At 40.8% G+C, this 13,367-nt stretch overlaps 1 protein-coding gene across 2 annotated transcripts in view; it reads right to left on the bottom strand.

Annotated features, from left to right (window-relative positions):
* Positions 1–13,367, bottom strand: part of LOC134537540 (single-minded homolog 2) — a 146,168-nt gene that overhangs the window by 48,851 nt on the left and 83,950 nt on the right. For both annotated transcript variants that reach the window (XM_063378094.1, XM_063378095.1), the window contains exon 2: positions 12,705–12,886. In XM_063378094.1, the coding sequence (XP_063234164.1) occupies positions 12,705–12,879 (175 nt within the window). In that variant the 5' untranslated portion in view covers positions 12,880–12,886. The remainder of the gene's footprint in view (positions 1–12,704; positions 12,887–13,367) is intronic.

Genomic DNA, 13,367 nt, shown 5'->3' with positions numbered 1-13,367 from the left:
ACGGCCGCCAATCACAAGGAAGAAACCTCTGGTGCGGGTGTACCTTGTTGCAATCTAATAGGCGTTCAGATTTATTCGCGAAAATTACCTGCCCCTAGCAATTTCTAATTACCTACTTTGGTAGATTTTTTAAAATTACGTTTCTAAACATGGTTAATAATTATATATTTTTTCTCTCCTGCAATCGGTTTTCAAACAAAGTGACGTAGACGCGATGCAAGATTTTATATATTTCAGTAACAGATTTCATTGGATTATGTGTTATCGACACCACCTCCGTGAAATAATAGAAAACAATCACAAAATTGTAAAAAAATACACGTGAGCCGGTTCATAAGGAAGCAAGCGCAAATGGTACAATGGGGCAGAAACCAACCAGCGAACGACACCAGGCCATGATCATGAGGAATGAGCTGATGCGCCCGCTACGGCGCTCTATAGGCATAACACTCTTGCACTGATCATTGTACATGCCTCTACTGCAGCGCCTCGAACGGAAAGAAAATAAAACTGATTCGAATAATTTTGAAAATAAACTTATGAAACAAAAAGAAACTATATATAGAACTAAGATGAGCTGGAAAATATTACAACCCAAATACGGCATACTGGATTCGACAGTTTTTAAAAGCTTTACAATTCGCATTAATTTAACCAATCCCGTGTCAACATGATGGCACACTACAGAAAGACTGGATTATATTCCGAAAACGAATAAAGCATCAACAAAGCAATATCTGTTGCCAGGAGATGAAGAAAGCATCAACAATGCAATAGCTGTTGCCATGAGACGAAGAGAGCATCAACAATGCAATAGCTATTGCCAGAAGTCAAATAAAGGATTAATAATGCAATATCCGTTACCAGGAGACGAAGAAAGGATCAAAAATGCAAAAAAAACCGTTGCCAGGGAATTATCAGGAAAAAGTAGTAAAAACGTTTTTGAAAATTAATAAAAAACTATTAAGAATTTAAAAAAATTATTTGATGTGCAGACACCCCCTACCCAATTCTTGGCTATACGTCGTTTAATCTTCGCGCTACGCGAACTACAGACAAACTTCTCCTTTCTATTAATATCCGGTGTAAGATGGTTTGCAGAAAATTTAATACGGATATCCCTTCGAAATGCGTTTAGCGCTTGTCTTTTTAAGTTAGGCTTGAGTTCTCAGTGGCCCTGACCTCTAAGGCGTTAGGTCCAATTGAAGGAGATATGCAATTTAATGCTTATTTATCAGGATCGGGTTGGTATCCAAATGTGTTTCGGAGCCAGCTGTAATCTTGGATGTTCGGTAGCCTTAAAGTGGAGGGATAAGAACCAAAATACGCCATCTTGGTTTCATCAGTTTTTAGGCCAACACAATTTTCTGTCTTGTAATTATCAAATTTTGGCTCTGTTAAAGCATAGTACATAAATTAGTGCGATTCCTGAAGTTAATAGTAACAGTTTGATGCAGATAGTTTCCCCTGAAGTCATTGGCATTTTATATTGAATTCAAATTCGGGAATGACTTCAACTATGTATATTTGCCATGCTACTTACCTTAACATTTTTTAGAGCGATTCTCTAAGCCCTATGGTACGTTATGGCTAGAGACCTGTAAAATTCGCGGATTCATTTCGCGATAGGATAGAGTCCAAATACTTTTGACATTATTTTGCTTCAGTGATTGGGCCACAGTTTATCTGAAGGGCTCTGGGCCAATGAAAAATCTTTAACAGAAGAATTAGCGAATCACGATCATTCCAGTCAACAAGTGTTACGAGTCGGTAACCAATCAGCAGATGTAATTTGCACGAGTGTATAGAGGATAATGGAGTCTATCCTTTAGGGATTTGAAATCGCGAATTTTACAGGTCTCTAGTTATGGCGCATCCTAATGTCTTTAACTTAATGGCTGTGTCGAAGATGGCTACTGATCATACCTATCGGGATAAAATGGTGGGCTGATGAAATAAAATGTACGAATGTGAGGTTATATAAGACGTGAAATACAAAATGACAAGCAAATGCTACTAAACTATCTTCAGGATTTTTTTTATTGTCTATAGATGTGGAATTTTTTTTTAATGGGAGTATTGCATTGATGGTAAATGTCCTGACAATTTTTACTGATGCAATTACATTCTATCACATATTGAAATAATAATATTTCATCATATGAGCATTTCATTGATGTATTAAAATATCAATTTGATTATTTTTAAAGAGAATATATAAGTAATTATAAAATAACTATTAATTACTATTATTTTAATATTATTTTTGATAAAGGTATTTCACATTTCTCTATTTGTAGAAAATAATTACTTGCGATAAAAGTGTAAAACATAAGTTGCGAACATTCAAAAAATGTATTAAGGTTTTCTCATTACTCATAACCAATTTAACTGCATTAATAAATTTTTAATTAGTTGACCTTAAGTGCTTCAAAACCAATTAACTTTGAGCTTAAAAAGTCACTAATAAATGCGTCAAACGAAGTGTTTGCGAGAATAAAGAAAAATATTGAGTTACTTCTTTGATATTTTTGGAAGCCTATGGCTGTTTTCTTACAAAATTTAAGTGTCAAGGAGGCCATAATTCTCTGTTGCTATATCCTCTAAACTTTACTTTTATTTCATTAACATCGCTGCTTAGAGTATACCAAGTTAAGGTTAGTGCTGTCAAGAGAAGCTGTAAGTTAGGGATAATATTGCTAGGTGGCGAAAGTAAGCGAATAATCAACTGTAGTTGAATCGATTGAAGTTGCTCACCACAACCCGAAAGCGCGTCATGCTTGCTACCACATGAATCCACTCTGTATGTGTAAACACGCCTGATCACTGAATTAATTTGTGAACTAAATATGAGACATTGACAGAATTTGAGAGATATGTTCCCACATTTTATGTTACCGTGGAATAAAATTTTGAAAAAAAAAATTATAACATATATAGTTAATGTTGGAACAAATATCTAAGATAAGACTAGTGCTAAAAATTAAAATTAAAGTTATAATAAACAAAGCTGTGTTGGTAACGAATTAATACAATAATTGAATTAGGACTAAAAAAAATAAAATAAGCTTTAAAATTTCGTGATAACGATCCTTGAGGAGGAAGTTCTGTTTATTTTGTATTAAAATTACTGTAATTATATGGAAAACAAAACCAAACATAAACCTCTCAACCATGAATATTCGTAAAAATCTAACCCTAATTACATTTTGATATGTAGGCGATATCTACATACAAACAAATAGTCTACTCTTATGCCAAATACATTAACAATTTTTCAATAAATCATACATATAACATACTTTAATAGGGTAGGTAAGAAAATATCCCGATGTTTAACATTAATACAAATTCCACTAATTTACCTATTCGATCCTGTTAAACGTTGGGCACATAAAAAATCTCAAATGATCAAAATTTTATATTTTTAGTGAAATTCAGAAATGTTTGTTAAATTTCCATATGACACTACATTAAACTCCCAGAAAAATAGTTTTTTTTAATATGCCGCGTTAGTTCAATATCGGCAAAGCATTGAGACTTCAGTTCTCAATACCTCTGAAAATAAGCTAGGTACCTACGAGGTCTTACTATTTTATAACATTTAATATTATGTTATTAAGTCGCGATCTGCAATAAAATTTTATTGCCGACTGTCAATCATGGTCTTGGCCACAATAATAATAATAATAATAATAATAATAATAATAATAATAATAATAATAATAATAATAATGCACGAAACAACTATTTCAACCAGTCTCAGTAGCTAAAAGTGCGGTAGCGTTAATTATATTGATAGACTTACCTCACATAATGATGTGCAGGAAAGTGCTTACCCAATACCAAGACGTAACATTGAAGTTAAACTTCTCTATCGGCCTGATTATATGTCTTCTGACACAACAAATATATTGCATGTAACACTGAAACTCGTCGGCGGCCAAAACGTGCCACGGCTCGCTACTTTATCACTGAAATGTGCCGAAACTATCAGCCTCATTAAAATATGACGCTATGCCGCCATGCAAGCCAAGAAGTCTCTCTCTAAATGCAGCAATCTGCAAACAAAGTTAAAATTTAAAACATCCTTAGAAAAAATTGTCTTCGTGCCTCGGACTCCGCAGCAATACTAGGATGTTAGCAAAGAGCAATGGAAATGTTAGACTGTTAGCTCACGAAAACAAAGTTAATATAGATGCTTTAAAATACACAAAAAAAATATTTCAAATGGTTTTGTAAGCTCATTTGCTTGCACTATAGCTTTTACGATGGGAGGTTCTACGTTAAAAACCTTCGTTGCGTTTGCTGACAACAAAGTTACGATTATGTTGTTAGCCTCAAAATTTATTTACATTTAATTTTGCTCACCTATTCCTATAGCCTGTTGGATAGTCAAGGGAAGGGGAGTTGGTATCCCCAACTATAAAAGTACAAAACGAAGACGCAGAATCATCCATTGATAAGCGAGACTCTAAATCAAGATCGAGAACTCTTCCCAGCGAAATATGACGTCACAACAAAAGTGCGCCACAGGGTTCGTCCATAATCGATTTTAATCGCGTCGTGCCCTAGCCTAACGATGGCCCTTTGCGCAGGGGCGTGCTACTGGGAGAGGGCCGGAGGGGGGGGGGGGAACTCCCAAACAGCGACAACAAAAGGAACCAAACACCGGATGACAAGAGGACGGACCCCGGCCCACCCAAGGAACGAGGGCTGTTGACACATAATTTGTGTCGGCGTCCGCGGGGCCGTGTTGGCCGGGGAAACCCCTAGCATGTGTTGAAAGAGACAATGCGTCTTGGGATCCCGCAAGAGAGAAGAGACGTTATCGCGGCAACAGGAGAGGCGTCAGGTCTCCGGTGGGGCGCCCGCATCGACATCTCGGGTTGCTCCTTCTCCCCCACTCCTCCTCTTCACTATCCCTCCCCCTCCCCTCCTCCGGGTCCCTCGGGCGACGCTGCCATGCCTAATGAGGCGAGGGGCGCGAGAGTGGCCTAGTTACAGGGGTCACAAAAGCAGCGCCACTCCCCTCAGACGCGCGTGCCGTATCGCAGCGCTGGCGCCCAGGCGAGTGCACTTCCCCCCCTCCCTCCTCACCGACAAACTTATTTTTCTTTTTTTTTCCATGCGTGTCCCCGAACCGACTCTCTCCCCCTACTAACCGATCGCGGTGAGCGACCAGAAAGAAGGAAAATTTATACGTACGTCCCCCCTCGGGGCAACCATCTCTTCGGGGCTGCCGAAAAATCGGAGGCACAATGCAACCCCGCTCCTCTCTTCAGCTTCCTGCTTGTTACCCGGAACCGCGTTGATCGAGGGGAAGTCGCGGCGGTCTGTCGCGATCACCGTCACGATTAGAGAATTGCTGCGGGGTCCGGCAGCGACGGTCTGCCCGTGAACTTCATCTGTCATTCCAATCAACTTCAAGATCACCCAATACATTTTCACGAAACATCATCTCACCCTCCTTCCTTCCTTTTTTCTTTCTTTCAAGATTCCGTTGTCTCTTTCTTCATTTCCTCAACAGACGTGTACAGAATTTTGCCTTTTTTTTCTAGCTGCTTATTAATTACCTGTTCGAGACCCTTGATACAGCACGATGTGCTGTGCTGATCAACTATTTGTGGTATAATTACAGGTTTTTTTTAATGTAAATATATATATTAGGTTCAAAACGTTCGCTATGGTGCGGATTTTTTTTTTGTTGCGAGTTTCGCATATTCTTAATCTTGACAAAAATGGACAAACAGGAAATAAAATTCGTGATAAATCACGCCAACAAACTTGACGCGTGATGGATTTAAAGTCAGATGGGACGAGTATCGTCGCATGAACGAAGGTGCACTACACGCTGCTTGTGGTTCCTAAACAAAGGAGCTTTGTGGCGTGTCTCCTAGGAGCATTTGCAAGCATAGGTCCACTTGCCTAAGTGGGAGGGATGGAACCAAAAACGCCATATTGGTTTTAACAGTGTTTATGGCATAACAATTTTTTTTAATCGTTTAGATGTGAAAATTTGTCTTCGTTAAGAGGATAGGATAGATATCAAGTTGCTCGAATGAAGATAATATAAAAACAATAATAGGATCTGAACGACTTGACAGAATTCTATGGGGTTGGTTTTGTCGGCTAGATATTTTCATTGCGGAGATCTGAATCTACAGAAACAGTCAATACAGTGTATTTTTTTAAAAATACATTCTCCTCATAAACTCCATTCCTATTTCCCTAATCTTCCCAGCATATCTCTTATCTACCGTCCAAGTCTCAGCTCCACAAGTGACTATGGACACATAGTAGGTATTGTACAGCACTTGTTTGCATTTTAATGGAACCTCCCTCTTTCATAGTAATTCTGTCACACACCCGTATAATGCATCCACTTGTTGTTCTCTCCTTACGGTTTACTCCTTGTTTTTGCATTAGCAATTTACGATATTTCCTAAAAAAAATTAGTCGAACTGCAAATGAAATTGATTTTATGTAAATATGTAATATTAAATTAAGGTGATCTCTGCTGGGTTCTAGAATAATAGTAATGACTAAATATGGGTCAATTACGTTGCGCTTATGTTGCTCCTGAAGTTGAACCACGGTCCAGATATTTCGCCCTGGCAGACTTTTGTGGACACCGTAACAAACGTGAACATCGTAAGTGATTAGAGAGGTAGTGAGAGTTTAGTCTCGCCATGATATACGTCACTGATCACGTGTTGTGTATAGAAAAAATAATAATGATTTCCATTACCATTTTAATGCAGTAATCGAATATTACCACGATTTTGAGTAATAAAGCTATTTAAGTAATCTGTGACTCTTGTTTTTAAATATTTTGGTTTTTGGTTTTCTAGACATAATTTTTTTTGGGGCTCGAACGTGAATGTAATTAGTTTTTGTTACACTTTTTAATCCTACGCATTCAAATCAAGTTAGATGAAATCAAGTTCCATAAGTACGAATGTCAAGAATTTTTATTTTGTGCTTTTAACGTGCAAATGGTAGTCTAAAGAAATGTCAACATTTAGTCCAAGTCACACAAAATGATTTAGTTTATCAGGTCTTACTCGTGCATAAATAGTTTAGTCATGCGTCGACAAGAGCTTGCTTACGCGAAATATAATCTATTTCAGCTTTCAGTGTGCATCCATTTCTCTATCCTTGATGCTAATTGGTCAAGCGAACATTTCACAGCGTTTACTCTAAAAGTGATTTCTCCAATCCTCTTAACTTTTCCAAATTTTCACATTTAATTTATGAAGGACACTTTACAAAATTTTTTAAGGGATTTTCGTGAGTTTACGGATATCTGAAGTAAATTTACGGATGCCCAGTTTACTTGGTTTGAGCACGAACTCAAAAGAGTCTCTTGGAGTGTAATCAAAATATGGTAAATCATGTAAGACATTTTTCCTTCATTAAACGTGTTTGATTACTTTGTTTACAACAGTGTTGTCTACGAATATACAGTTATATGGACTACACAAACCCTTAATTATTTTAGGTTGATCCTTCGTTGAGAAGTCCGGAGAATTTACTGCGATTCCCAGCAGTGTACTCCAGGAGAATGCTGGTAATGTTCTTCGACACGTGTATTCCCCCACTTCCCATCCCTCATGGATTTGGTTAGTGATTTGAGCGATCTGCTGGCCGGCACCCAAAGCGATAAAAAAAATTGCTACTGGAAACGAGAATTAATATTGCGATCTTTACAATGTTCCAGAGGCCGCCGTCGGAACAGTTGTTGTAGCCAGTCATCGCTCTTCGAGTACCGTTAGTTGTTTTAAACACCTCGCTAACGTCCCGTGTCAATCGCAGCGACCAACAGTTTGCGGGGGGAAAAGGGTGCGGAAGGCGAACCGTTTCCCACCTGAAGATATCCTCCCGCCCCAGCTACAAAGCTACAAATATTTACACAACGGTTGAGTGTGGAAGGGTCGGGGTCGAGGGTGTAAAAAAGCTGTTGTCTCGGGATCGTCCCGACACGAGGCCGACACCAAAAACGCCACGCTCCCTGGTGACTGGGTCGCCTGCCCCAGTTCCAACTCCTCAACCCTCTTCTTGGCGGGATTCCCATTCAGCTTTCCAAACATTTCGCTTCCGATTGGGGGGAAGCCTGTACAGAAAGTTTTCCATTTACGTTTATCAACCCCGTTTCACAGTAATGATTTTGCAAGCGCAAATCGGGTTCCCTCGTTGAAGGGCTTCTTAATTCCCTGGGGGAGGGGGGGCGGGCCCCCCTGCCCCCTGATATACACCCATGGTAGCTCTTAGGACCAGCTACGTCTTGTAAGTCCAGCTATAATTGTTAGCAAAATGACACACATGTTTTGTTTTCTGTATACAAGCATCATTCGCCCCAGCTACCCTTCTTTTCACAGACGAGAGAGCCAAACGCCCTATCGTGCATCTTCGGTTTTTTTTTTATCTTGGACAACTCATGATAACTAATGAGGTTAGCTACATTACAAATACTTTAAAACATTGTGGACGGTTGATTTGGTTAGGATAGCTACATTAAAGATACTGTGAAATCGTGTAAACGGTTTCCTAGCCCTGGATAGCTACATATTAAAAAAGTTATTTGCTAAGCAACCTTCGGGGAACTTCGGGTGTGGCTCTCTCGTCTGTGAAATGAAGGCTTCCCCCCGAGTGGGATCTGTACGAAACAATCGTACGTTCAAGCGATCGGAAAAGCAAAAATTTCTGGTGGGTTCCCCTGGCTGATAGAGCCGAAGAGACTAATCACTTTCCTTGAACGGATGTAAGTGGAGTGCTCTCAAAGTACTGAAAACCTCAAGTCATCAAATTGGAATACCTGCACTAATTAGCTTAGACAAGAAACATCGCAAGCGTCTTTGCGGTTGAGTTTTGTTTTAAAATTTTTGATGTGTAACACCTTAGCTCTGGGTTTACGGGATTTGGTGGGAGTGATTCCGTGAATGCGACGGACTTCAAGGAAAGGAAATGTGTAACAACCACGGTGCTGCTATCTGTGGTAAATGGCGCGAATTAAAGTTCACAAAGAAAAAAGGGAAACTTTATAGTATTAAATATTTTAATTAATATCAGTGACGAACCACGTGAATATGGTTATATGGTTTGGGATGACACAAATTATTGCGCAGAGTGCTGGGGAAAACTATTTTGTTTCTCAGAAGAAAGCAAACTGGAACAAGTGTTGCAAGAACGGAAAGTGGTTGTAGAGACACGTACTATCTTTGTGAGTGGCTGCAACGATTGTGGTAGGGATGAAGTGTGTTTGGTGTTGGGGGGGGGGGGGGGGGGCATCTAAAGATGCAAAAGTACATTGATGTTATAATACGGTCAACATGTCTACAAACTGAAACTTTTTTATTGTGTTCATTTTACATGTGACCCCGTGCTCTACATCATACTGAAAGTTGGCTTAAAAAAAGGCCCAAATATGGTTTGTATTTAGGTAGGAAAATATTTACTTTTCTGTAGTTCTTCGTTTTAGTTTATGTTTGAATTGTTACGAAGAACTATAATTTTTTGAACCTTTTTTTCCCCCCTATTGTTAGCAAAGAATAAGTGTTTTTATGTGCTGTGTTTAGCTATAAATATCTATGTTTTGATAAGTCTTATTGTCTGCGCCATCCGTCCCATCTACTGCACCATCCAACCCAAATGTCCAAGTAGAGATGACACAAAGAAAGAGATAGAAACATTTTAGCTGTGAGGCATTTTTTCATAAAAATAAAGTGTAACAGTAACAAGCCGTATATATTGTTGCAACTTTTTTTTTAATCATACGATTTGCACTATCGATCAAAACGAGATGTGCGCCAACTCACCCTGTTTTACCTTATGTTTTATCTGCGGTGCACAGCACAACATGAGCTCGTAGTTGAATGAAGTACCTACTCGCATAGATCGACCGCCAGTATCCCCCCCCCCCCCCCCGCGTTGGAAAATGCTTTCCGGAAAATATTCCAATCAGGGCTATTTATCATTCAAACTAAATATTGGAATGTACGTTTTTAGGATTCCTGTTAGTGTCGGAATATTTTCACGTAGCACGCAAGCGTGTAGCCAGCATCTGAGTAAAAAAAAAAATATATATTTTCCAAAGAATTTGTGCAAAATCCCGTGAAACTGTGGTCTAAATGGGCATGTGTCATTTTTCCTAAAGGCGTTTTGCCTAATTTTAGGCAAAACGCCGTTAGGCAAAACGCCGTTAGGCAAAACGCCGTTAGGCAAATCGCCGTAACGGATTCGTGTTTAGGCAAACCGCCTTTAGGTAAATCGCCTGTTACTCGTCTAAATTTGGGGTGGGTGTTTTTTTTTACGAACTTGGGAATAACTAGAACTGGGAGAGTTACGTTTGTAAGCCTGCGTGGAGCGACGCGCCGTAGTTCGTGCAGACGCCGCGACGCGGCAGCACCAGGCATCACTTCTCCCCCGCCCCCCCCCCCCCTTCCCGTTGAACGGCCAGATTTACCGCTCGTAATGGCGGGCATAATCTGGCGGGGAGCTGCAGTGTTTGGCCACCTATCCCCTCCACTGGGCCGGCTCGTCACGTGGGCAAACAACCAGCAGGGAGAGGAAGCACTCAGCGCGCGCGCTAAGCCCCGGGATGCTGCAGGCTGGACCACCGCGCGCCACGCGCTGTGACTCAGCCCTCGGAGGACAAGGCCACATGTGGCATACACACGCGCGTGTTTGAGTACATCGTGGGGGTTACCGGGGGAACATGAACGGGCAGGTTAGATTAGGTTAGGTCACTTTACAAACTAACCACTGTCAGGAAAATCCTGAAGGGCTGCCCCATCCAAGGGGCAACAATTCAGGATTATAAAATTGCGAAAATAGACACGTTTTAAGATACTGGAAGGGCTGCCCTTCCAGTCGCTTTACATACTAACCACTGTCAGAAAAATCCTGAAGGGCTGCCCCATCCAAGGGGCAACAATTCAGGATTATAAAATTGCGAAAATAGACACGTTTTAAGATACTGGAAGGGCTGCCCTTCCAGTCGCTTTACATACTAACCACTGTCAGAAAAATCCTGAAGGGCTGCCCCATCCAAGGGGCAACAATTCAGGATTATAAAATTGCGAAAATAGACACGTTTTAAGATACTGGAAGGGCTGCCCTTCCAGTCGCTTTACATACTAACCACTGTCAGAAAAATCCTGAAGGGCTGCCCCATCCAAGGGGCAACAATTCAGGATTATAAAATTGCGAAAATAGACACGTTTTAAGATACTGGAAGGTCTGCCCTTCCAGTCGCTTTACATACTAACCACTGTCAGAAAAATCCTGAAGGGCTTGCCCTTCCAAGGGGCAGCATTTCAGTCGCTCCACATAAACAAGTAGGTAAAGGTGCTTTGGTTTCTCTTCCAGGCCCAGAAATCGTTTTATTTACCACAGATACTAAACAGGGTTAGCTTAGGTTCGACAGAAGAAATTCGCCTGCCCGTTCATCACGGAAAAAAAAAAATAAGTTGAGAACATTTTCAGGTACGACGTATGGTCTAAAGTAATCCCCAAGGCTTGTATGCGTCTTCGAAGTTGGGGCTGTACAACATATTTTTAATGCAAATTAGCTAATTCCCGGCATGCGTTGCAATGCCTCCGCCATTTTTTTTTGTAATTTTCTTGACGTTGTTACGCATATACAAAGCATCTCTCTATCTCTCCCTCTAATTCTCTATCTATCTATGTATATCTCTATCTAAATACATATATCTACCCGTCGCTCTTTATCTCTCTCTCTATACCTATATCTGTACCTATATATCTCTATATCTTTTCTCTATACACCTATATATATATACATCTTTTTATACCTATGTCACTCTATAGCAATGGATATATTAAAAATGTATTTTACCTATCTATATTTTTATCCATCTTTTTACCTGTCACAAGTGACACAGGTATGTAAAAACACGCGCGTATTAGAATGCAACGTAACAATTTCAAAAGCAATCGGTCAAGAACTTTCGGAGATTTAAGGTTCTGAGCGAACGAACATAGGCCTATACATTTGTATTTACATATATAATAGAGAAAGTATTTAAGGTGGAACACTAAGCTTCTGGATTATTTTCAATTGAATAAAATTCTACAACCACCCGGAAATTTGTCTTTGTAGCAAAATTTGTACATTGAAATAATTGGAAGTACGTACCGTCTTTATTTTCCACGTATATTTGTGACTTGTGACTACTACTACTACTACTACTACTACTACTACTACTACTACTAATTAGAGCCAACAACAGCTGAGCGCAAATGCGCGCACCAGGGGCCAGACTGAAGTTGGGTAATGCAAGAGCGGTTTCCAGTCTGGCCGCCCTTCTGCCCAAGGCGAGGGTTAGAAGAGAGGGGATTTGTTTTTAGTGGGTAAAAATCCCACACTACCAACTCCACCTAATTCTTCAAACTCTCTCTCACAAAAAAACTACTACTACTACTACTAATACTACTGTCTTTTGAAGATTTTTTAACCTCTCTCCCAAAAATAACTGCTGCTACTACTACTGCTACTGTCTTTTGAAGATTTTTTAACCTCTCTCCCAAAAAACTGCTACTACTATTACTGCTACTACTACTACTACTACTACTGCGAACGTGACTGACGTTGCCGTGGCCGTCGCTGCTCCAGGTCTGTGCCCGGGGCAGGGCAGCCGCGTGCCGCGAGACGCAGCAGAGCGCAGAGGAACTGTACGCACCGTCCGGGAAGACGTGCCTCATCTTGAGGTAGCTGGTGGTGAGGCGGATGATGGACGCCTTGTCCAGCTGGCTCGTGATGGCCGAGGGCAGCGGCAGCAGCTTGGCCAGCTCCAGGAACTCGGCGTTCTCCTTCTCGCGCCGGCTGCGCGCCGCGTTCTTGCTCTTCTCCTTCATGGCGGGCCTGCGGGCACACCACACTCCTTCACAGTCACAGTCCCTCACCCATCACCGTGGCAGTCATACCCCTCATCGTGACAGTACACTCCTCATCGTGACAGTGCACTCCTCACAGTCACACCCCTCATCATGACAGGCACGCCCATCACCGTGACAGTGCACTCCTCATAGTCACACCCCTCATCGTGATAGTACACTCCTCATCGTGACAGTACACTCCTCACAGTCACACCCCTCATCGTGACAGTCACGCCCCTCATCGTGAGTCACCCGTCACTAGAGACCGGAAAAATTCGCGGATTCATTTAACGATAAGCCAAAATTCAAATACTTATACCTTTAAGCTGCTTTTGTTATTGGGTTCACTGTTCATCTGGACGACTCTGGGCCAATGGGGAATACTCAACCAAAGAAGTATCGTATCACAGGCAAACTAGTTGAGGCGACTCACAAGTCAGCAGCCAATGAACAGGCGTTATTTTCCC

Source organism: Bacillus rossius, chromosome 12 (genome assembly GCF_032445375.1).
Source record: "Bacillus rossius redtenbacheri isolate Brsri chromosome 12, Brsri_v3, whole genome shotgun sequence".
Lineage (NCBI taxonomy): Eukaryota > Metazoa > Arthropoda > Insecta > Phasmatodea > Bacillidae > Bacillus > Bacillus rossius.
This window is presented reverse-complemented; position numbering and strand designations above follow the sequence as displayed.